General features: G+C 33.3%; 1 protein-coding gene across 4 annotated transcripts in view; it reads right to left on the bottom strand.

Moving 5' to 3' along the window:
- Positions 1–25713, bottom strand: part of VPS13C (vacuolar protein sorting 13 homolog C) — a 164793-nt gene that overhangs the window by 136571 nt on the left and 2509 nt on the right. For 2 of the 4 annotated variants that reach the window (XM_033107370.1, XM_033107373.1), the window contains exons 2-6: positions 16148–16191; positions 14320–14362; positions 10896–10991; positions 9417–9518; positions 4852–4914 (exon numbers count right to left, since the gene is read on the bottom strand). In XM_033107370.1, coding sequence (XP_032963261.1) covers positions 4852–4914; positions 9417–9518; positions 10896–10991; positions 14320–14362; positions 16148–16191 — 348 coding nt within the window. The remainder of the gene's footprint in view (positions 1–4851; positions 4915–9416; positions 9519–10895; positions 10992–14319; positions 14363–16147; positions 16192–25713) is intronic. The other 2 variants (XM_033107371.1, XM_033107374.1) reach the window with 1 other exon arrangement.

Below are 25713 nucleotides of genomic sequence, written 5' to 3'. Positions count from 1 at the left end.
TATTAACTCCTTTAAAATAAACATTACATGACATTATAGATAACATATATTTATGAAAAATAACTATATTTTCCAAACAAATGTGAGAAGAATGACATAGTTTTACATTCTTACAAATCCCTTTAATGTCTGACTTAGAAGACAGCTGGATTTGCACATCTGCTTCTGCCTTTGATCTATTGAGACATGTTGCTTAGATTGAAGCATATGAAGAAAATCTGAACTATATATATGTAATAGTAAAAGGGAGAAACATCTTTTCATGTAATTATGAATACTACATCCAAACGCAACAAGTAGTAGTTTCTTAAAGGTTAGTTTCATCTTAAAATCTGAAACTCTATCAATAAATTTTTATCCAAATTAAAATTAATTGGTATACTTTACACTTTAAATGGACTTTGACACACGACTGATTTGTTATCATGCATTGGTAATATGAAAATATTGCTTCATTAAATTATGCAGATCTTCCAAATATTGAGTCATTTCATTATTTAGTATCAAAAATCACACTTGTTAGTATCACTACCGATCTCATCCGAAAAGGCTTTAAGTACTAGGAAGCTGTCAAACTCAAGGTGGTAAGGACAGGTTCCCAAAATTCTAATTTTTGATCAAACGCTTAAATCTTATCATGGCAACAAACACTGTCAGTTGTTTTCCATGACATTGTTTTGTTGAAGTATCTATCAAACACCCAAATCTGGATACTCTGTCAGTCATTTTTTTCAAATAAAATGGTTTCCCATGAAAAAAAGCAACCAGTTCAGCTGGCAATACAAACAACTACACAAGTACTTTTCCTTGAGACAATTATCCTACTTCTATGCACATAAGTGTTTTATGCATACTTCCTCTTTTGTCACATGAAATATTAAAAAGTCACATGTACGCAAGAGGTGAAATTCATTAAAATTTTCCTACTTCATCAAGGACTTTTGTAAGTAAAATTTGTGCTTTTTAAGTTAAATTAAATTTTGTATTTTTACTGCAAGTGCACAGTGGTGAATAATACAATATCTACTACCGTGTTTCACTGAAAATAAGACCTAGCCAGACCATCAGCTCTAATGTGTCTTTTGGAGCAAAAATTAATGTAAGACCCAGTCTTATATAATATAATATATAATATATAATCTTATATATATAGTATTATATTATATAAGACCGGGTATTATATTATATTACATTATATAAGACCCAGTATTATATTATATTATATTATACTATATTATATTATACCTGGCATTATATTATATTATATAACCCAGTCTTATATTAAAATAAGACCAGGTCTTATATTAATTTTTGCTCCAAAAGACACAGTAGAGCTGATGGTCTGGCTAGGTCTTACTTTCAGGGAAACATAGTAGTACAGTTTGGTACCACTGCCTTGATTCATGGCAAGGCAGCCAGCAATTTTACATAACATTTCTTTTGCACCATCAGCACCAATGTCAACACTGTGAAAAATCAAATAATGTCTTAGTATTATTATAAAAATAGTTTTGACTTTTTGAGAACTATGGCTCTAGAATAATTTTAAAAATGACATCAAATGAGGAAGGAATATGTACTTAGAAAGTAAAAAAATGAAAGGATCATAAAGTATACATTAAGTTCTAGCCAAGTGAATGAAGATATCATCAACTAAATTAACTATTCTCATTTCAGAATCATCAATACTCTAGGTCTAGTTTTTTTACCCAGGCCAATGTACCTTTCTTGAAAAAAACAGGAAACTCTGAATCAACTAGATTTTCCTTTATATTGACCTCTTTTTCTTTTTTTTAACAATACTGTCCAATGACTTTGTTATATACAGAGGGTGCCAAAAAAATGTACACACATTTTAAGAAAGGGAAAAACTGTATCAATATATACCGATAACAAAAAATGAATACAAGTTGTATGTATACATTTTATTAGCACCCCCCATATTTAAATGGGCCACTGGAATTCATTTGTATCTTGAAGGTAGGTTACTCCTAGAGGATCAGATAACACTGCGCCTGGCAGACTACAGAAAGCTGGTTCAATTATAACCAACAGAATTGGATGGTATAAGTATCTCCATGCTGAAACATACAATCTTCCAAGACTAAATCATGAAGAAATAGAAATTCTTAATAGACCAATTATTAGTAAGGAGACTGAATCAGTAATCATAAAATTCCCAACAAGCAGAAGTCCAGGACCAGAAAGTTTTACTGGTGAATTCTACCGAATTATCAAAAAAGATTTAATACCTATCTTGAACTCTTTAAAAAAGTGGAAGAAGATGTTACACACCCAACATTTCACAAAGTCAGTGTTACCCTAATACCAAAACCAGACAAAGACACCACCCAAAAAAAGAGAAAATTACAGACCAATATCCCTGATGAACACAGATGCAAAAATCCTCAACAAAATATTAACAAACCAAATTCAACAATACATTAAAAGGATAATACACCCATGATCAAGTGGGATTTATTCCAGGCATGAAAGGATGATTCAATATCCTTACATCAATACACATCTTACATCACATTAACAAAATGAACGATAAAAATCACATGATCATTTCAATAGATGCAGAAAAAGCATGACAAAATTCCACACCTATTTATGATAAAAACCTCAATAAACTGAGTATAGACAGACCTTAACATAATAAAGGCCGTATATGACAAGCCCACAGCTAACATCGCACTCAATAATGAAAAACTGAAAGCTTTTCCCTTAAGATCAGGAACAAGACAAGGACACCCACTCTTCCACTTTTATTCAGCATAGTATTGAAAATCCTGGCCAGAACAAGTAGGCAAAACAAAGAAAATAAAAGGCATCCATAAAAACAAACTAAAATTTGTATGGAACTACTATATAAGATCCCAAATAGCCAAAACAGTCTTGTGGAAGAAGAACAAAGCTGAAAGCATCATACTCCCTGATTTAAAACCATACTACAAAACTGTAATAACAAAATAGTATGGTATTGGCATAAAAACAGACACAGAGATCAATGGGACAGAATACAGATCCCAGAAATAAACCCATGCATATATGGTCAATTGATTTACTAGGAAGGCAAGCATATACAACGGGAAAAGGACAGTCTCTTCAATATATGGTGTTGGAAAAACTGGACAGCCACATGCAAAAAAAAAAAAAAAAAAGTGAAACTAGACCACTATCTTACACCATACATAAAAAGTAATTCAAAATGACTTAAATGTAAGATAGGAGAAAACATAGGTGGTAAGCTCCTTGACATCACCACTCTTGGTGATATTTTTTTGGATCTGACTCCAAAGACAATGGCAAGATGAGCAAAAATAAAGAAATGGGACTATATTAAATCAAAAAGCTTCTGCACAGCAAAGAAAACCACCATCAAAATAAAAAGGCAACTTACTAAACGGAAGAAGATACTTACAAATCATATACGAATCTGATAAGGGGTTAATATCCAAAATATATAAAAAACTCATACAGCTCAATAACAAAAAAAAATAATTGATTAAAAAATGAGCAGAGGATCTGAATAGACATTTTTCCAAAGAAGACACACAGATGGCCAAAAGGCATATGCAAAAATGCTCAACATCACAAATCATCAGGAAAATGCAAAGCAAAACCATAATGAGATATCATCTCACACCTGTCATAATGACTATTATCAAACGTACAAGAAATAACAAGTGTTGGTAAGGATGCAGATAAAAGGGAACCCTTACGCACAGCTCGGGGGAAGGCAAATTGGTGCAGCCACTACGGAAAACAGTATGGAGGTTCCTCACAAAATTAAAAATAGAATACCATATGACCCAGCAATTCCACTTCTAGATATTTATCTGAACCAAAAAAAAATGAAAACACTAATTTAAAGAGATATGTGCACCCCTATGTTCATTGCAGCATTATTTACAATGGCCAAAATATAGGACTAACCTAAATGTCCATCAATGGATGAATGGATAAAGAAGATGTGGTATATACACACAATGGGACACTACTCAGCCATAAAAAGGGATGAAATCTTGCCATTTTCAACAACATGGATGGACCTTGAAGGTATTTTGCTAAGTGAAAGAAGTCAGACAAAAAAAGACAAATGCAATATGATTTCACTTATAGGTGGAATCTAAAATAAAAATAAAAGAACAAACAAAACTCACAGATACAGAGAACATAATAATGGATACCAGAGTGGAGGGAGTTTGGGGGTGTGAAATGCGTGAAGGGGATCAAGAGGTACAAACTTCCAGATATAAAATAAATAAGTCATAGGGATGTAATGTACATGGTGATTATAGTCAATAGTATTATATAGCAAATTTGAAAGTTGCTAAGAAAGTACATCTTAAATGCTCTCTTCACAAGAAAAATAAAATTTTTGTAACTTCATGTGGTGAGAGATGGTGGCTGGACTTACTATGGTGATAACTCTGCAGTGTGTAATGCAGAGGTATCATTATGCTGCACATCTGAAACTAATAGAATGTTGTATGTCAATTATACTTCAATGAAAAATGTCAGGAAATTTTTAAAAACATAAAGTTATCTATGGATCAAATTGTAAGCTTCACAAGGACAGTGGATCATATTTGTTTTACCCCATGAACATTCAGCATCCAGCATGGTGCTTGCCACAAGAAGACACCAAGTATTTAGTGAATGAATAAATGGCTGCAGAAGGTAGGGAAAAGGAAGTGATGGTAAAGGAGCAAAACATGAATTACATTTCCATATTTTTTTAAAAGGATGCCACATCATCAAATGGACTCCATTAAAAGCATAAGCATGGATAAGAATACAATTTTTTTATATAGCTGAATATAAATAACCATGCATACCCACCAGGCTTGATGTCCTTGTAAACAAAGCTTTCCAAGCCATATATAAACTCCCCTGAATGTGCACCTGCATCCGCATGGCAGCAATAACCAAAATGCAAAGCATTTAAGACTCCTTTAATTTCACATGTAAAATATGTCTAAACTTAATTCAAATAATTCGAAACCATGTAACAGAAAAAGTAAAATTCAATGACACCAGAACAATTTATTTCTAAGGAAATATTTAGTGACACCATTTTCATTATTTCAACATACAAACTATATTCATAATAGTAAAACAAAAATTCTTCATCAATTTCTGTTTATTAAAATCATAACAACAATTTTAAATTAAGCAAGGCAGACAAATATCAATTATGGCTAATAATGTCCCACTGAATTATTTGACAAATTTTCAAGCACAGCAAAAGTCTGCTGTTTTGGTTCCCTTTTTGACTACCACTTTCCCATTTTCAGAATGAAATATTGCTGTGATACTTATACTAATTTTAGGGTTAGCTGAAATGAACTCACCTGTTCACCTGATCTGTTCCCTTTTGATACACTAAATTGCTCCTATTCCTTCTATGATAGCTAGATAGTACCATCTTCCCATTTCCCTCCCCAAATCCAGCCTAGACACCATAGCAAGTTTAACCTTCTTAAAACACAGCTCTCTGATCACATCACTCCCTGGATTTTTAAAGACAGAAAAGGGAAAAGTTACTGACTTTTCCACTAGCTAGATTAAAGGCCATTATTAACAGTTAAATGTATAGGACCTAGAGCCAGACTGGATTCAAATTCTAGCTCTATCATTTGCTACCTGTGTGACATAAGTCATTATTTAACTTTCAGCTTTCTCAGCTATTAAATGGGAAAATAACAGCCCTTATATCACAGAGTTATACTATTAAATGAGTCAATTCCTATAAAGCACTTTGAAGAGTCACTGGCAAACAGTAAATGCTCAATAAATGTCAGCTATTGTCATTATCATCATCATGGTATTCGAATCTCTTAAAATTAACCTAAATATAGCTTTCCAACTTACCTCTAACTGCTTTCTACCAAAATCCCAAATTCCTAGCAATTCCCCATACATGCTCTATACTTTTGTACCTTCACTGTCCCCTCTAGAATGCCATTGTGCCTTTCTGCATACTAGTCCTTTAGACCCAGCTGAAATATACATCATCAGAGTCTGCCCTGATCACTGTGGCTAAACATATGTCCATTCTGAACTCCCTTAACCCACTATCTGTATGTCTCTGATGGGACTCGACGCTTTCTGTTTATTATTATGCACATGTCTTGTTTTCCCAACTAAAATGTAAGGTTGTTAACAGTAGGATCCAGGGATTTTCTAATATTTGTAATGCGTCGAGCAGATTGGTATCAGACTTCTCAAAAGTACCTGCAAGCTAAATGATACTGTCTTCAAAATTCTAATTTCAAACCTAGGATCAGCCAAATCAAACAAGTGTGGAAGTAAAATACAAAGACTTTCAGACTTGAAAATATTTTAAAAATTATGTCCAGTGCATCCTTTCTTAAAAGCTATTAGATATGCTCTAACAAAACAAAGGAACAAACTAATACAGAACAAAAGGCAAAGGACCCAGGAAACAATGAATTAAACACAGAAGAGCAATAAAGACCAGTCCCAGGATGACAACTGTATAGCAAGACTAAAAAAACAACCAGTTCAATGGGAGATCTCCATGAGAAAAGGGGAACAGGGGAGGGGACCAACAGATGGGTTTGGACAACTGGAAAATAACACTGATAGTCATATAACATAGATTTCATATAGCACATGACAAGAATTAAACATAAGTTGACATAGAAGACTAAACAAATAAAAAAAGAAACACAAATTCAAGAAAAACAAAAGGTTGCATAAGAAAGGAAATATAATTACAATATATCATTTGACCTATGCAGTGAACAATAACTATATTGTCATAGTAATGTAAATTTTGGCTAGTAATTGGCCAAAAATTATGATACAACCACATTATGAGGAGACATGGAGGGGAATTCAGTACGAAGGAAATGGTAAAAGAGGTAAACTCCTCAACTACCATAACAGGAAATCCTAGGTAATGCCTTACATTAATAAATTAAATAATGACAGAATATTAACATTTCTAATGGTTCCCTCTAAGGAGTGGATCTACAGGATAGAAAAGGGTGGAACGGGGAACTGACATTTTTCATCAGAAGTCTTGCTTGCAAAACTATTTGATTATAAAGTGTGTGTACATATATTACTTTGATAAAATTAACATTTAAAAACAGAATCTATAGCATTTGAGAATGTTTTGGCCTCACAAGGAATTTAATCTTTTCCTTTACTTTATAATTGCTTTTCTAGGGAAATAAACTCTCTACAGTAAAATAAAAGAAGAAAAATATCAAGGAGTTTATTTTTACAATTATGCAAATTCTCTAGAAATGAACTCACAGTTATATTTCAATTTTCTATTTCTCCCACATGATGCTGGGCAGCATTCTATCTCATCAAATAAAACAAATTAAGTAAAAATGCTTTTTAAAGCAGGTCAGCTTGAGAATTTTTTTTTCATTTGTATCATCTGCTATTTAGAATTAAATCACTTTCTCCTCTCACCTGAGTATCTATACATGTGTGATGGTGCTTTTGTGCTTTTAAAACCAAGAAGTGGGAAAATAATAAGTCTGAAAAATAAAGTCTGATAATTAAATAATAACTATTAATTAATGGTGAAATGCAAAGCTCTCATGGGCCAGTGTTGTCTTTTATCATTCACATGAAAAATACCATATGAAGATGTGACCCATATTCATACAACCTAGAAAAAACATTTATATGCAGTCAAGATAATTCATGTATTTCTTGACAATGAAGGAAAAAAAATTTCTATCAACATATTTCCCAATTCCTAAATTCATCTCTTTTATATACTCAATATTTTTCTGACAAATTTAATATAATAATGTTAAAACTAAGTTTCACTTTCTGAATTTTAATTCTATCCCAACAAAACCTAAATTTTATCATCTAAGAAGCTACAATTATCGTATTACATAAGCCTCATAGTCCTATTTACATGAACTTAATACTGCAGATGTTCATCCCAATAGATATATCAAATCATCCTTAATAGCCTCTCTGCCAGACCCAAACATACGCGTATAAGTTTCCTCAGCATCGATAACCCCGCAGTCAAAATCTCATGGGCCCTCAATATAAAATGTATAGCAGGTATCATTTTGCCAATTAAGCTGTCAACTACTAAAACAGGAAAGATTATACCACGCTTTTTTCTTACAATTCACTAGAAACACTAAAATATTTTTTAATGAAAATAACAGTTATTTCCATCCAAAAAATGAAAAGACTTTGGGGTATGTTTCTCAAAAGGGAAACTATAACTTAATAATATATATTATAAATGATGAGTATATAATTATATGTTACATCAAGATATCTAAGTATATGTCAATATACTTATTGACGAATATATATAATTATATATGTGTGTGTTAAGAAAATATATTGAATCTAAACTGTACCAAGAAAAAGACGAAATTTTAGTGCTCTTCAAGTCTTTCTCATCATTTTTATACTGCTGTGTTTCCCCAAAAATAAGACCTAGCCGGACCATCAGCTCTAATGCGTCTTTTGGAGCAAAATAATTTAAGATTCAGTCTTATTTTAATATAAGACCTGGTCTTATATAATATCATTTAATGTAATGTAATGTAATGTAACATAATGTAATATAAGACTGGGTCTAATATAATATAATACCAGGTCTTATATTAATTTTTGCTCCAAAAGACGCTTTAGAGCTGATGGTCTGGCTAGGTCTTACTTTCGGGGAAACATGGTAGTTCCACATATACTAATTAACCAAAAATGAATAAAAAGAAATAATCACACTGAATTGTCATAAAATGAAACCATTCCCACCTTACTTTATTTGACACATAAAAGTAATAGAAATAAAGAAAACTTTTCATAAAAACATAGAATCTTAAGCTTAGCAAATACTAAATATGCTTGAGTATAAAAAGAGAAGGGAACAAAATGTTAGGCTTTTTTTTATTTCTTCGATTAAGATTTCCTCTGTAAATTAAGTATTTTAGTAATTTTGTGTAAAAGAATCAATAATTCTGTGTAAGAGAAAATCCTTGGGGCAAAGAGAAATGAATCACTGATAAAGAATTTTAATGAGCAAGCTATTTTTTTAAGAGAAATTTCTTACTGATTCAATTAAATGTCAGCAGCTTAAGCTAGGAAAAGAAATATTATGTATAAATATGTCTGTCATTTCTAACTTAACATTTGCCATATCTTCTAAGACAGACCAAAGAAAAATGCCTTAGCAGTGAGAGAAAACAATTACAGACAAAGGCAATGACTCCTAAATATGAAGCATTAAAATATTTATAATCAATATTTTGAAATATGATTTTAAAAGAAGATTCTTTCTTTGGAACTATAGCTTAGAAAGGTTTATGAAAGTTCTCTTTACAGTGCATTAAATATATCTGAAATACAGGTATATCTAAGTTTATCTAAAACATATACTATACCTTTCTCTGCTGCTTTTTGAAGGGCTTCTTCAATTCGGGATAACTCTTTCTGTTTAATATCTTGCAAAGATTTTTCTTCTTTTTCAGCATCATATTTAATACCTAAAAATATATAGTTAATTCACAAATAAAGAAATGCAAATAATAAACAAATAGGAAAAGTTCAGCCTCATGATTGTGTATGTATGTGTAATGTAATTCAGTTTTCTATAAATCAAAGAACAGCTGCACTCTAGAAGTTTTACAAAAACTTTAAACACACATAATTATTTATTTACAAAGCTGACATCAAAAAGGAAAGGAGGGAAGAAAAGAATTAAAAGGGAGAAAGGAAGATACGAAAAAGAGTATGAGGTAAAAAGTATGAGTAAAAAAGTAAAAGGGAGAAACAGAGGGGGAAGAAAATTTCCAGTTATTATGTTTGAGTGGTAAAATTCTGAGTAACTATCAAAAAAATGTAATATCCAGTATCAGCTGTTATCAATGTAGACCGATAAAAAAGACTTTTAGAAAGTAATTCAAGAACATGTATCAACCATCAGGAAATATACATGTCCTTTTTATTTAGTAATCTCATTTCAGATAACAGATCCTAAGGAAATAAAACTAAAGAATAAAAAGAGATATCTATAAGGAGGCATTTATAATGTTCACTCTGATAGCAAAAAAAAGTAGGCAGCCCACAATGGAATATCATACAGCCTTTCAAAATGCTCACTATCACCATAAAAACTGTGAAACATATCAAAAATATGTATATGTAAAGTAAAAAAGCCAGATCTGTGTTATATACATATGCTATATCAAATCAAGTATGTATATGGTAAAGACTGGAAATAAAAATAAAAATTATGTTTGTTTTATGGTTGAGAAAATATAAGTAATTTTCCCCTAAAATATCCCAACTTTCGTTAACATTATATTGTTCTTGTAAATGAGAAAAACATTAGTAATGAAAGTTATTACTTAAATAAACATCACTGCTTTAAAATATTCATTAAAAATTAAAATAATTTATAATGAAAAATTACCTATTTTACACACAGTTTTGAAACAACACTCACTCAAAATCAGAAGCAACAAAATGAGGGGGAAAAATTTTCAATCTTGAAATGTGTAGATTAACACATCATTTTTTAAAACTTAAGTCTATTTCGTTCCCTGAAAATAAGTCTGCCTGATGTATCTCAACTTAATATGAAGGCTTAGTTGCAACATAATTATTCACACAGAATAGAATAAATTTAACAAGTGGTTGAAATTATGCTTTCCAAAAATAACAAAAAGTTATTTTATATGCAAATGTGGCAATATATATGTGGGTGAATATGTAAAATGTATGGATATATGTGCATAATACATATGATTAGTTCATCTAAATTATCTTCTATTTTACTAAACATATTAAAATAGTTAACCCAGGTAACAATTTAATTTCACTCTGATATTACCAAATGGTTACAACCTAAAATAACATACTTGTTCCTGGAACAATAAGCAGGTATAATCCCTCTAGGGTCGCAACAACTGCTTCTCCATAAAGGTTCTTCCAAGGAATCTTCAAAGTTAATTTATCTGAAGAAACATAATTTTAACCTTAAATTCTTATTTGGCTGTTCAAGAAGACACATATTTTTCACTTTCCATTAAGAGAAAAAGTATAACAAAGTAACAAAACCCTTCATGCATATAGTAGGTACATCACTCAGAGAAAACTCGAGAAAACTCCAACACTGAAGTTTACAAAGATCTTTTCCATATTATGTTACTATCAGAAGTGACTATTCACACTGTGCTTTATACTTTTCAAACTTTTTGGTAACTATTATTTTATTTAATACTCCCAAACTGTAAGAAGAATGAGGCAGCTATTATTTCAACTTTTTAAAAAAAGGAAACTCAGTCCCAGAGAGGTTACATTAATTGCCTAAGTCCACTCAAGTCATCTGTGAAGATTCTAGAAGCAGAAATGGGGCTCTTCCTCATCCAAGAGTTGGCTGATGGTCTGAATCTGTACATACTATTCTATACACACCAACAACTACATCTCTATAGCTCAACTGTAAAACAATATCTGTACAAGACCCCAGGAATTGAAGCAGAAACACGAGGAAGAGTACCAGAGAAACAGAACTCTGACTACAGCTGCTACAATTGGAAGCGGCCAGCAATGAAGGCGCGTGCGTTGTCTTATGACTGGTATTATGAGTTACAGGCAGTTCAGACAAGTTATAGCCAAAGTTCTACTTATAAATCACTTGAAAGACAGAATGTTCTCTCTTAGAAACAATGGTGTTAATATCAGGTCCTTCAGAAACTAACTGTCAAAAACTTTTTCACTCATAACATAGATGAACTATGGCTCTAACTGTCACTAAGCCAAGTTTCGGGTTTTATGGGAAAAGGCTATGCAGAGCAGGAAAGATTAGAAAAAAAGGGCATACTCTCACTTAAATTTTGAAATGGGCAAAATCTGTCTTTGATATCTTTCCACATTTCTTTTTCTTTACTCTTTTCCCTGTCTTTTTCCATGTCTCCAGGGAGCCAATGGCCCAATCTAGCCTCAAAAGTACTAAAGCCATTCTATCCAAACCTTTTCTAATTCCCAAAGTTTTCCATATTCTAAAACAAATTACCTTGTCTCATCATAATTTAAAAAATAATTCTATAAAAACTATGATTCTTTCAGCGTTGCTGATCAAGACTTCAGAGAACTGAATCTGATTCAACTAAATCATGGCAGTATGTGAATGAATGACTAAGCAACTTATATCACCAGACTCACTGGTACTTATAAATAAAGATGCTCAAAGTTCAAAAAACTGTTAAACAGTAGAATAAGCTAAAGGGAAAGTAAAATAATGCAATGTAAATTGCATTACAGGCCATTTTGATTTACCTGGATGGCTATGCAGGAAAGCCAGTTTTACCTGGGAATTCATTTCCAGGGTTAAAATCTCAAATTACTTCTCCACTTAAATTTTTATTTTTCTTCAGCTTGTAAACCTAATGAGATTCTTAAATGGCTCCCATGTCAGGGAGTCTGGAGGTAATGCCAGTAATACTTATGGATCATTTCTAACTCTGATGATTTTCTAGTGAGTATCAACTATATTTGTAACAGATACTGGTTAGGTATAATTATCTCATCAACTCCTAAAAAAACTTATCTGATTGTCTTCTTGGTGAACATGAGAGTGAAAAAGTGACAAATACTCCTTTAACTAGCATACCAAAAAAGGACTGTTCCCTAAACCTTTTCTTCTCTCAATTTATCTTAACCCATTATCCGCCTATCCTTCATTATCCTGAATTCCACTGGAATTCAGTTAGTTACATTATTGCCTCCCTTTTATAGATCAAGAATTTTTTTTAATTTTTAAGTAAAAGGTTAATCCAGGAGTACCCACAAATAAGTCTAGCTCTTAGAAACCAAAATATTCTTGAGTTTACTTAGCCACACTGACTCTAGAAGGTGAGGTGTAATATTTCAACCTAACAGAAATTTAATAACTAATACAAATGATCCATAAACAAAAAAATAGATATAAAGAAAATACATTTTACATCCTTATATGTAAAGGGTCTCTCATAATTCAATGAGTAACCCTAAATGAAGCCATTAAATTCTTATAATACTTTAAAAGCAAAAAGAACACTTTCTGAACCCATAGAAAACTCTTCCAAAATATAAATCTAGTTGTAATTAATACAAAGAATAATGTAAAAGTTCTTTACTTAAATATAACTTATATAATACCGTGGGAATGTGATTTCAACACTCAGTGCAAATTTTAGATCTCTATAACTTCCTTGATATATTCATCCTTGCCTTTCCCGCAGCAATTTATGTAGTCTCATATACAGCACGTATGAATAAATATCTCAGAGGTAACAAAATGAATGAATGGTTGTAACTTCACTCTAGGATTTCAATTAAGCATGTAGGACAACAACAATACTTATAGAACACTACTAAACATCACCACCTCACACAACACAAGGCTCTGTATAACAGACAAACAAAAAAAAGATGAGGTGTACCCTAGGGATGCTTTCAATCTAAGACAGTATCTCCTATTTCAATAGGCAAAAACATGAAAATATTACTTTATGTGACTTTATATCTATCACATATAGGTGATAGAAAGTGGACTCAAGCAGAAATATTCAAGTAACTACTAAGAGATGCTGGAATAGCAAAAGACAAAGCCTTCCGTGAATACAAAATAAGGAGTGAAGAAGGAAAGAGATGTGATGAAGAAGCAGGGTGATGGAGGTGGATGGTGGCAAAAGTAAAAATTCTAAAGTAAGTCATCTAGGGTTGCAATTTATATTTTAAAAAGTAAAAACCAGGTAGTACGGACTAGTTGAGAGGACTTTGTAGATTAAACTTCCTACTGAAAAATTTTTTCGACAAAGATGTACGTTTAGTTATAGACAATCTTAGTGAGTGAGAGTTTAGCTGCAAAGACTTTCCACTTACCAAAACACATCCTCCATACCACATTGCTGCATAATATATCAAGTGAAATGCTTGCACAAACATGAAGGAAATAAGCTATACTTAACTTTTATGTACTGGAGTTTGCAAATTACACTACTTTCACATATAAAGAAAAAGCACACAAAATTTGATTAGCAATTTTGAAAATTAAGATAATATTTTGAGTGGCAGAACCAAAGCCTAAAAAATATCACTGCAGTTCAAATATCCTTCCATTTTAGAGGGTAATTCTCTACTCTACTGTCTTAGGTTCAGAACTCCAAAAGCTGTAATCAACATAAGCCAAAAAAATCACATTTTTGTTCAAGCTAAAAAAGATATTGTAGATTAAATGAAACAGGAAAAATAAACACTAAAAGAACTAAAAATAGCTCACTGAAGAGTGGAAGTACTTACCAATTTGGCCAGCCTTGACTTTAAAAGGAACATCCAATTCACTCTTCAGCAGTAAGAAAAAATGTAAAGGACATTTTAAATTATTCAGACCCTCAAAAATCGCCTTGTATCATTTAAATACACAATCATCTCTAAGGAAAAACATAAAACAAATTTTCTGTATTTGAATAACTCATAAAGGATTATATTATGTTTTATGGCTGAGTTTATAGTAACTTTGACTTTGAAGAAAGAATTCACAAGAGAAGCAAAATTGTAAAAAGAAAAAGAGTTTGTAGTTGAAGAAAATAATTGGGTAAACTGGTGGTTTTAATAAACTAAACCAACCCAGATGGAAATTCCATGAACTTTTGAAATAATAGATGGACACTGTTTATCTGAAATAGAACAGGAAAATGAAGCCTCTTTTCATGTAAATAAGTTGAAAACAATAACTAAACAATTTTCTCTCAAAGAAAATATTTAGTAAGTGAATAAAAAAATCTTAAAAGGCAGATTCCCGGGGCCGGCCCGGTGGCTCAGGCGGTTAGAGCACCATGCTCCTAACTCCGAAGGCTGCCGGTTCGATTCCCACATGGGCCAGTGGGCTCTCAACCACAAGGTTGCCAGTTCAATTCCTCAAGTCCCGCAAGGGATGGTGGGCTCCGCCCCCTGCAACTAAGATTGAACACGGCACCTTGAGCTGAACTGCCTCCCGGCAACTGGACCTGGAGCTGAGCTGTGCCCTCCACAACTAAGACTGAAAGAAAAATAACTTGAAGCTGAACGGCACCCTCCACAACTAAGATTGAAAGGACAACAACTTGACTTGGAAAACAGACCTGGAAGTACACACTGTTCCCCAATAAAGTCCTGTTCCCCTTCCCCAATAAAATCTTTAAAAAAAAAAAAAAAAAAAAAGGCAGATTCCCAATATATAATTTACCAACTTAGCATTTACTTTAGATAAGTTACTGACAAGTACTAATCAATAATAAAATTTCACTTTCTAGATTCCAAACCACCAGAAAGTGCAAATAACTTTTTTATGCAGTGTACTAAGCAATAATTAATATGTACAATGATCACTTGAGTCTTTAGAATTATTAAAAATTAAACCAATCGTGAGAACATTTTGTGTATAAGGCTCTCTCTAATAACAAAGTTCATAATACAGAAACCCAACCAGAAGTCAAAGATAGGATTATAAAAATACGGTAGATTAGAAATATGACCTATTAATTAAAGAGTAAATTCATTCTTAAGTGATTTTATGAACTTAAATTAAGTCCAATATATTGTCTAAAGCTTAACAGGGGGGCAGGGAATGGGGAAGGTGGGGAGAGTGTTGTTTTGTTTGTTTTCAGCTTAACAGTAAATGACACAAATTACTTTCTGGACCTAGAGTCCAAAAAAATCATCTTTTACCTTTTAATATTACCATAATATTATAAGACTATATTGTCAACATATTTCCAAAAATACAATTATTCATTAGATAAATGTTTTAAATCATGCCCTTATTTACTTGAAAATATGTAAAAATAATTCTGAAGAAAACTTTTTCAGTAAGACAAATGTCTACTACAAAGCTATACATTCAAATTAGACCAAAGAAAAACATTCCATTTCCCGAGATACTATTTTGATTATTAGGAAAAAAGATAATTTCCAAACCTTTAATCTCAGATTTTCCTACAGTAAATAGTTAAACAAGTTTCTTTGAATGACTAATCATTTTATCTGGCACCTGGTACCAGATACCTAGTAACCAAGGGTTTCTAAGAGCTTACCAAATTACATGAGGAATCAACATAGTTAAAAAAAAAAAATTTTTTTAAAGACTTACCAGAGCATTTTCTTTTATCTGTAGATTATCTAACGCCACATTACCTTTAAAAAAAAAAAAAGAGGAAAAATATAAACATACCAATAAGTATAATCTGTCATAATAACTACCAAACACTATGCTAAGTGCTAAGAAGATAATAGTGAGCAAAGGAAACCTAAGAACCTAAGAAGCTACTGACACAAGAGTTGCTATATATTGACAAGAATTATTAGTTGTAACATACTTTAGGTTATCACAATGCAAAAGAAATTACAAAATATTTAAACTGCCTAACATTTAAATACACAGTGAGAAAGAATTTGGAGACCTTCAGACTGAAGAACATAACAAAGTAGCCATCATTTTGAATGATTCATCCAAATACTCAAAAGAAGGACACAAAGAGATGACTACTAGAACAGATCAAGTATCCTGTAAACCAGGATCCTTCCCTTAATTATGGTGTCAATGAACATTTTCTACAGGAATATGGTTTTAGTCTTTTAAAACTCCAAACATCCTACCTTCCCAATGGTTATTGTTTATGGTGCTAAATTTTCATTAATTAGTGCAACTTTTCTTAAATCTATTCAGATGTTAAGTTATAAAAACTAAAGCCGGGGTGATCGGTTAGCTCAGTTGGTTACAACATGGTGCTACCGTATTTCCTCAAAAATAAGGCCAAGTCTTACATTAATTTTTGCTCCAAAAGACGCATTAGGGCTTATTTTCAGGGGATGTCTTATTTTTTCATGTACTACAATCTACATTTATTCATGTACAACAATCTACATTTATTCACTTATTCATGTACAAAAAAATCTTCATTTACTCAAATACAGTCATGTCATCTTCTTCTGGAACATCATCATAACTCTCCAAACCCCGAATTCCACCTTGAATTTCTTGCGACTCCATTTCCTGTAGAAACATTGGCCCCAATCTCTCATGTCCAGCAACAGAGCTCTCCTTAAATGAGCACTTCTTGTCCATTTAGCCTGCTTGTAGTGCATTGGCAACACAGCTGTCAATGATTTTATGCAATGAATTCTTCACCCAGGTCATGACTTCTTGCAGGCTAGGCTTCACAAAGTTTCCACGCTGATTTCTCTCCATTCTATTTTCAATGTAGTCATTGATTTCCATGCGCAAAATGGTCCTTGAATGGCTTCTTTATCAATATCAAGAGTCTGGAGATAGGCAATCATTCCTGTGGGAATCATTATTTGATCTATTCTTCTCTCTGCAAGGAAGTTCTTCATGTCTTTAGCGCAGTGAGTGCTGGCTGAATCCCAGACTAATAGACCTCTTTGGCCACCTCGCTAAACAAGTGGCAGCAGCATTAAACCGACCCACTTCCTTATAACTGCTTGTGTGCACCAGGCTTTTTCAGTGCCAAGAACATAAATGCCTGAAACACGTTCAACCTTATCTTTCTTGCCCTTAGTGATGACTAGAGGTGGGGCTTTTTTTCCATCCAGACAAACTGCCAAAATACAGGTAACACGTGCACTTTCATATCCAGTGGAGGGAATGTAGATTGACGAGGCACCCCTCTGATCAATTGTCATTTAAGATCCCTGGCCCATAAACACTGCAATTTCATCCATAGCAATAATGTTTGAGAGTTGGTATTTAGAAAAGTCGATGCAAAGTACTTGAATGCAAGTGCACATTTAATAACTTCAGTATCTTCCAGTTTGAACAGTGTTGTCGATCGTAGAGACAGTTCATATCACTGAAGGAAGCCATCCAGCCAGGGTTGTGATGCTTTGAATTCTTCTGGGGATATTTCTAACTGTGGTGCCATTGCAAGGGCAAATGCTTGAATATAGCCCTGCGCACAACCAAACCCTTTGCTCTCCTGTCAGCAATCCATTCACAGATGTCTTCCAGCTCAGGAAATAATGGTTGTCCGACCTGATCCACACTTGCGCTTCTTAGAATTTCCCTCGTCCACGAGTTAACTGAGTTTATCGGGACTCTGCTCGCCATTTTCGGACCATTGGGAGATCCAACTTCTTCTCTTTGCAGAAAGCCGTAAGATTCTTGCCCCGGGAATCCTCCACGATTCCTTTCTTGTACTCGACGGAATAGCTTTCTTTTTGCACTCATCTTGTCTGGGGCTCAAAATATTATTCCCTTTAATTCTACCATTAAATCAAGTGTTAACTGAAGACTTACGAGACAGGAGTGACAACAAAAATGAAGACAGTTAAGAATGATGATCCACACAAATGCGAAGAAAAACTTCGGGCACCAAAATTCAGAAAACGTTTATTTCACAAGTGCATTAAGTACGTCCCTTACAACACACGATGCATTGAATTATGAAGATTCATATTAGCCACAACCATGTCTGTTTGTTATCAAGTGTGTACATTATTTGTGTGTTGTGTCTGTACTCTGGTGGTTTGGCAATAAGTCTCAAGTTCATCTGTTTACAGAGGCGTTTACCTCTCATCCAAAGGTGACTGCTTTGAGTATTTACAAATACTTAATTAGAATTTATATTACCATTTAAGTATTAATGTCAATATTATTATTATATTATGCATTAATATTATTTTATAATTCAGTACATCCGTCGTGGGTTGCAACAGATGTACTAAATGTGTCCGTCTGGCTGACAATCTTAACTGAGGCTTATTTTGGGGGTAGGGTTTATATTACAAGCATCCTGAAAAAATCATGCTAGGGCTCATTTTCCGATTAGGTCTTATTTTCAGAGAAATAAGGTAATAAAACCAAGGTTGCTGGTTCGATTACCGCATGGGCTACTATGAGGCTGCACCCTCCTAAAAAAAAGAACTAAAGCCATATCGATATTGTTACATGACTCAAATGTTAAGTACTGTACCTACATTTTATTTGTTGATATACCATACTTATATATTCTTGCTTACATAAAAATTTTAACAAGTTTTCATTTCATTTAAATTCTCTAAAGGTTAATAAAACTAGTTTCAACATTAAATGTAAGCACAAATTATTCAGTTACACAGTTTCTTGATCACTCATAACGCATTTGTCTTTTTAAAAGTACTATGCTTCCTATGCTCTCCACAAATATTTCTCAATCAAGTAATTTTTTCCTCATAGTATGCTGGAGTTAATTTAAAAGTATAGTTAATTGTATTACGACATTGTTAAAGATTTGCTTTTCCCCAGATCTCAGATTTATTCAAACAAACATTTATTAAGCACCTACTATGAATTAGGTGCCGGAAAGAGAGATGACTAGAATGACATCCCTGTTACTGAGGAACTCAGAGCCTAGCAAAGGAGACTAAATTTCTAAAATGTAGGAATTATTCTATTGGCATTCCAACAGAAGAGTACACAAGATACAAAGGAGGAACCACCTAACTCTGCCTAGGCTAAAAAGGTGAGGAAATATTTACTGGATGGATAAGAAAAGAGGGCAAACAGACATGAATAAGACACATTTGAGAAATCACATGTGGTTTGGTGTAGCTGGAAGGTGTGGGAAAAGAATAGGAGACAAAGTCAGTCAGAAAGGTTGGCAGGGGACAGACTAACAGAGTTTTTAGGATGAAAAGTTCAAATTGGTCACAACAGAGAAATGAAATATGTATAACGAGGATGACAAAATCTAAGCTATATTTTAGAACCATTACTCTACTATCCTAAGAATAACCATGGACCTGTCCAAACAATTAGCTACAAGAATATTGCAATTTTGGTTTTAATAGCAGAAAAGATGGATGGTTGGGCAGGACGGAAGGGAGGTTAAGACCTAAAAAACTGTATGTCCACAAAGAAGGCATAAATCATCATACATCCATAACACAGAGCAAAAAAAAGTAGACAGACATGGAAAAATATTCACAAAACATTAAGTTATTTAGAAAGGTTAAAGAATACCCAGCTTGATCCAATTTAAAAATTATACACACACAGAAAACAAACAATTGTTTAAGACACCATAATGACCCACAGTGGTCACTTCCATACGGTAAAGTTCATTTTCTATGTATGTGTATATTTTAAATTTTCTAAAATAAGTTGTTGAAAACTGCAATAAAAGGAGGAAAAAAGCCTCATAAATGGGGGAAAAAATACTACAGCATTATAATGGGAAGAAAAATAAAAAATACAGGCAGTTGGGCAGCTTCTATAAAATACTGAAGAGAAATTAAAACCTGAAATAGGGAGTAACTTCAGGATTGAATAAGTGGTTAAGAGTAAAAAGTTATTTTGTAGGTAGAATTGACTAAGATGTTATCAATGACCAAATGTGGGGATAATAGTCACAGAAAACTGACATGCGTTTGGAAATTGGAAAAAAAATTCCTTAAGTATCATATCTACAAAAATTATATAAAGTGGGCCGGCCCGGTGCCTCAGGCGGTTGGAGCTCCGTGCTCCTAACTCCGAAGGCTGCAGGTTCGATTCCCACATGGGCCAGTGGGCTCTCAACCACAAGGTTGCGGGTTAAACTCCTCGCCTCCCGCAAGCGATGGTGGGCTCCGCCCCCTGCAACTAAGATTGAACAGGGCACCTTGAGCTGAGCTGCCTCCCAGATGGCTCAGTTGGTTGGAGCGCATCCTCTCAATCACAAAGTTGCCTGTTTCCACCCCCGCAAGGGATGGTGGGCTGTGCCCCCTGCAACTAGCAACAGCAACTGGACCTGGAGCTGAGCTGCACCCTCCACAACTAAGACTGAAAGGACAACAACTTGACTTGGAAAAAAGTCCTGGAAGTACACACTGTTCCCCAGTAAATTACAATTGAGAACTCTATTCAAATCAAAAGAAATAATCTGCTCAGATGCTAGTGCATATCTGAAGCAATTCAAACTAGTTTAACAAGATCTAAGGTCCATATGGAGACTTGCAAACTTGCTCATAAATTTTGACTGTTGTACCCAGTGATTCTCAACTAGTGGCTCAAGTGTCACTAGGAGTGCTCAGAAGTAATATGCATTAGACATGAAACATTTTTTAAACAATGTTAAGGCTCTAACATAATGTGTATAAAATATAAATGTCTTTATAAAAAGTGGGCTATTTCTACTTCAGTGACATTTTGATTCTTTAATGAATAGATGGTATTTAAGATGTGAAATACTGAAAACCAGCCATATGGCTAACAGAGTTAAACAAGTATATTTACAAAGATAGACAAAAAGATAATATATGCTAGGCGTTAGGATTAAGGATTTTTTTATTAATGCTTTCCAGTATTCTAGTTTTTATAATATTCAGATATTACTTTTATGTTAAAATTACTATACAAATTGTAATCAGAAATGGGGAAACAAAACAAAGGTAAATTCTAATGTCTATATGTCCTCAATATGTTTTTATAAATTCCTTCTTTATCTAATATCTACCTTACCCATAAACACATAAGAAAAAGATCTATTTCTGCAACTTAGCGTCTAGCAAATGCATATTTCCTCTCTGAAAAACATGAATGTTATCTAACAAACAGTAAATATAACGATGAAGTAAGAATGATATATTCTACAAATTATTTGCACTGAAGGAGGAGCCACCAGTCCTAATACAAAGAAAAGAGGAAGAATAGCAGCATATTTCAGATTAACACCAGGGTAAAAGTGCATTCATTCAACCGGTAGATGACTGCCTTATCTAGCTAAGGCACTGTGCTAACAAGTACTCTTCCACTAAACTACGTGCTTTTCTGCAGATACATATGTAGGAGTTTTACTGTCTATCCTACGAATGTCAGAAATTCTGTTTAAATAAAAGTAATTTATAAGCCTAAAATTAAAGCAGACCCCTTCCTAAATACTACCACCCATTTTATATTTAACTGAATATTGACAAAAAGGTTAAGATTTAATTTTCCATTTCTACATCAAGATAACATGATAATTTCACACACATGCAAGTAACTTTACAGCTATAGCCAGATTACCGGGCTAAGAACACAAAGGGTTTATAAGAAGTTCCTGGAAACCTGGAGGAAGGGTAAATATTTGTATCTAATCTTTAAAAAAAAAAAAAAAACGAAAAAATGACTAATAATTGGAGATAGGTAAACTTAACTCTGCCAGCAAGTAAGGCCTTAAAGCCAATCCCACAGTCAGGTGTCTCTACTCCTAGGAAGTTCCAAAGAGACCAGTGACAGACAAGTAAGGAAGTTCTATGAATTGACTTCCTTCTGTGGTGGACTGACAGGCCCAAAGGATGAGAGTAAACAATAAGTTTAGTTTAGTCTGTGCTTCAGAAAAGGTTTCTGATTTTGATCTTTATGATTCTCAGTAATAAACTAGAAACATTTTGGATGAGATGGTTTATCCAAAGTAATACAATTAATTTGTGGCAGTGCTAAGAATAGAATCGATGTCTCCTGACTCCTTGGTCAATGTTCTTAATATAAAACATAGATTACTCCATAACTGTGATTAAAAACAAAAAAATGAACCAACAAACAAAAATGCCATGCCCTAGTCCACGAAACTAGCTATGCATATTGTAAAATAATGAAAAAAGACTATGTAGTACTTTGTATTTATTTTTTATTTAATATTTCCTTTATGTAGCTATTATTATAACATAAACTCTTATTTACTAAAGTATATCAAAATATTCAGAATTCATTTTCCAAGGAAGAGAGCTAAAGTAAATGACTGATCAGTTTTTAATCATAAACCAAATTATTTTAATAACTAATGTTTTAGTAGAAATTACCAAAGATTGTAGTAGTTCATTTCAATTGAATGGAGCTATTCAACCCAAATTAAACAATCTAGACTCCTTTCAGTAAGAGTTGTGACTGTCTTAGGAGGGGAAAGTGGAAGAGAGAGGAAACCATTGACTCTCAACTCTTTCCATTTCCCTACTGAAACAGGAAGCCTTGACAAAGAAAGCTAGAAATCTGCCATGTTACCACTGAACTTTCTCCCTTTCAAGTACACTGCAGGGATCTCATAAGAGTGCGTAATAAGTGTGGCAGAGCTTCCGAGCAGAATGTGTTACCAAAGTTCCAACTTCCAGTTTTATTTCTAGAAAAGGGGTAAATTTTTAACATGATGCTATTTAAATATGTGAAGAGGTGTTTTCAATTTAAAATTTTAAGAATTGCTTTGATTGATAACTGAGCCTAAATGTATTATAATATATATTGAACTTTTTATTTTACATGCTATAAGACAAGCTAATAAGAAATATGGCCTTCACTACACCAAGTGTTGGGTGGGAGGAAAGGACTAAAAAAAAAATCCTCTACAAGTTTAGAAATACCTACGTACTGCTATGTTTCATGTGTCAAAGTAAAAAGAAGCAAAGACACCTGCTTTTTCTTGCATTCTCAAGCTACCCTACAGCTACCTCTTAAGACAACGTAATGTAATTCAAGTATCACCATGACGCTGGAATTTATCTTCATTTATCTTGTCATATTTCAAGACATTGGGTCTTTGCTCACCAGTATTGAGTGAAGAACAAAAAGAAAAGATACATTATTTGACTACCATTCTTTACCATAAAGGCAGAGCATGTGGCAGTGTGACTTACCCAAAAAAGGAGCTCAGGCTGCTCTAGCCTTGTTCAAATCACAGAAGTTTAAACCCAATAGAGATGACCTTGTTTAACCCTCTCATTTACAGATAAGAAATTAATGGTCACTAATGGTCAGTAACTTGCCAAAAGCCACACACCTAGGCAGTACCAAAGATGGAATCAGATCCCAGGTTTCCTCCTTCCTTATGCTGCTCTGCTCCAACAAAATCTGCCAGCTGGTCAAAGACTGTCAGGGGTGGGGTGAAGGACAGTACAGTAATCAGCATAGGCTCAGCCTGGTTTGCAGAGCTATCAACTCCGAGAGCATTCCATCTGGCTCCTATTCCTGATCACTGTTGCCTCACCTTACATCCAACACATCACAGTCTCTGTACAGTCAACCTGTCAAATGGAAACGAGAGCAGCAGAATTCTGAATGGAGGATTTCCCTGCTGACTTTCCACAGTAAATCACTTCAAAAAATCAAACTGACAAAGGTTCTACATTACAACCTTACTTAAACCAAATTGCAAAAGATCTCACGTTTCAACATACCTCTTCAAACATTTGTTACTCTTAAAGCAATTATGTCCTGGACACACCTCAAATAGCCAAGGGCTGTGCAGTTTATCTCCTGGTAGTAGTTTGTGGAGCAACAAATACCTAAATAAACCTTCCTACCTGCCTAGGCAGCAATATGCCCACCAGGCACTTTTCTGAACCTTTGAAAAACTGACTTACAAACTAGCTGGCAGGTAGTAATATAAATACTGTAAGCATAAATTCAAACGCAAATAGGTTTGGTTTCTTTTAAGAAATTTGTTTGGAAAATAAAAAATGTTTAACTATGTAGTGTTAGCTTTATACAAAACTACCACACTACAGAATATGAAAACCCTAAAATCTGAAGTCTCAGAGAAACATACTTATGAAATAAAACAAAGCAGTCCATTTTTCATCACTCAGGTAGATTTGGTTATCACTATTCCTTTCAGTATTAACATTTTAACAATTATAATTACAAAGGATCTTCACATCATTTATCTTACACAGTGTTACTTCTCCATTTTACAGATAAGGAAACAGAAACTTAAAAAATACTTCTCCAATTTAAAGGCAATATCCACAGTACACTTCTGATTCTAGACACTCAAATGACTTGCCCCATCCTTCTCACTCTACAACTGTTTATTGTGAAATCCACATGCCTATCTATATACATATGACAGCACAGTCTATTTCAAATTATGTTAACACAACACTTTGATTCTTAATACTATTTCCTGATATCATCCAAGGAAAGATTATGCTTTTTTCTGACATGAACCCTATCAATCACTTATTTCTTAGTTATAAATTTCATGAGGCATACACTTCCTCTAGGCCTTTTTTATTTCTCTACAACTTGTTCAGCATCCTGAAGTTCTCCTACAAATGTAGAAGACAATCTCAATATTTTCCTTAGACTAGGGTTCCTCCACAAACATTTTGGGCTGGATAATTCTTTGTTGTAGGAAGCTGTCCTCTGCATTGTAAGATGTAGAAATATTCCTGCGATCTACCCACTAGGGATACCAGTAGCACACCTCCACCCCTCAGTGTGACAATCAAAAACATCTCAGACATTGCCAAAATCCCCCCTTGGGGCAAAATCATCCTGGGTTGAAAATCACTGCCTTAGCCTAGTCAAATACTCCAGTTAAAAAGTATCAATTTACTATTTGTTTCCAAAGAATAGTAAAATCAGCTGTGTGAAATTTTTACCAGTTAATTCTTCCCTTTCTCAAGATGCAAAAATTTAACAAAGAAAAAAAAAATTGAGAAAGCCAAACTGTGACATATAAACCTTATTTAATAAAAGTTTTCAAATAAGATTATATAAAAATTTCAATTCTTTATAAAATTTGTCAACATCATGGATGTTATATCAGCTATTTTATTAAACTATCTTAATATTCCCACTTGTTTACCATAAAAAGTTTAAGATAAATTTCTTCAAGAATATTTTCAAAGAATAGAAATAGTCAATTCACATATCTTGCCTTTCTATTTTAATGGAGGAATTGGTGTTATAAATAAAATATTCTG

The sequence above is a fragment of the Rhinolophus ferrumequinum genome, chromosome 6 (genome assembly GCF_004115265.2).
Source record: "Rhinolophus ferrumequinum isolate MPI-CBG mRhiFer1 chromosome 6, mRhiFer1_v1.p, whole genome shotgun sequence".
In the NCBI taxonomy this organism is placed as follows: domain Eukaryota; kingdom Metazoa; phylum Chordata; class Mammalia; order Chiroptera; family Rhinolophidae; genus Rhinolophus; species Rhinolophus ferrumequinum.
The sequence above is the reverse complement of the archived record's forward strand: the minus strand, read 5'-3'. Positions and strand labels throughout refer to the sequence as shown.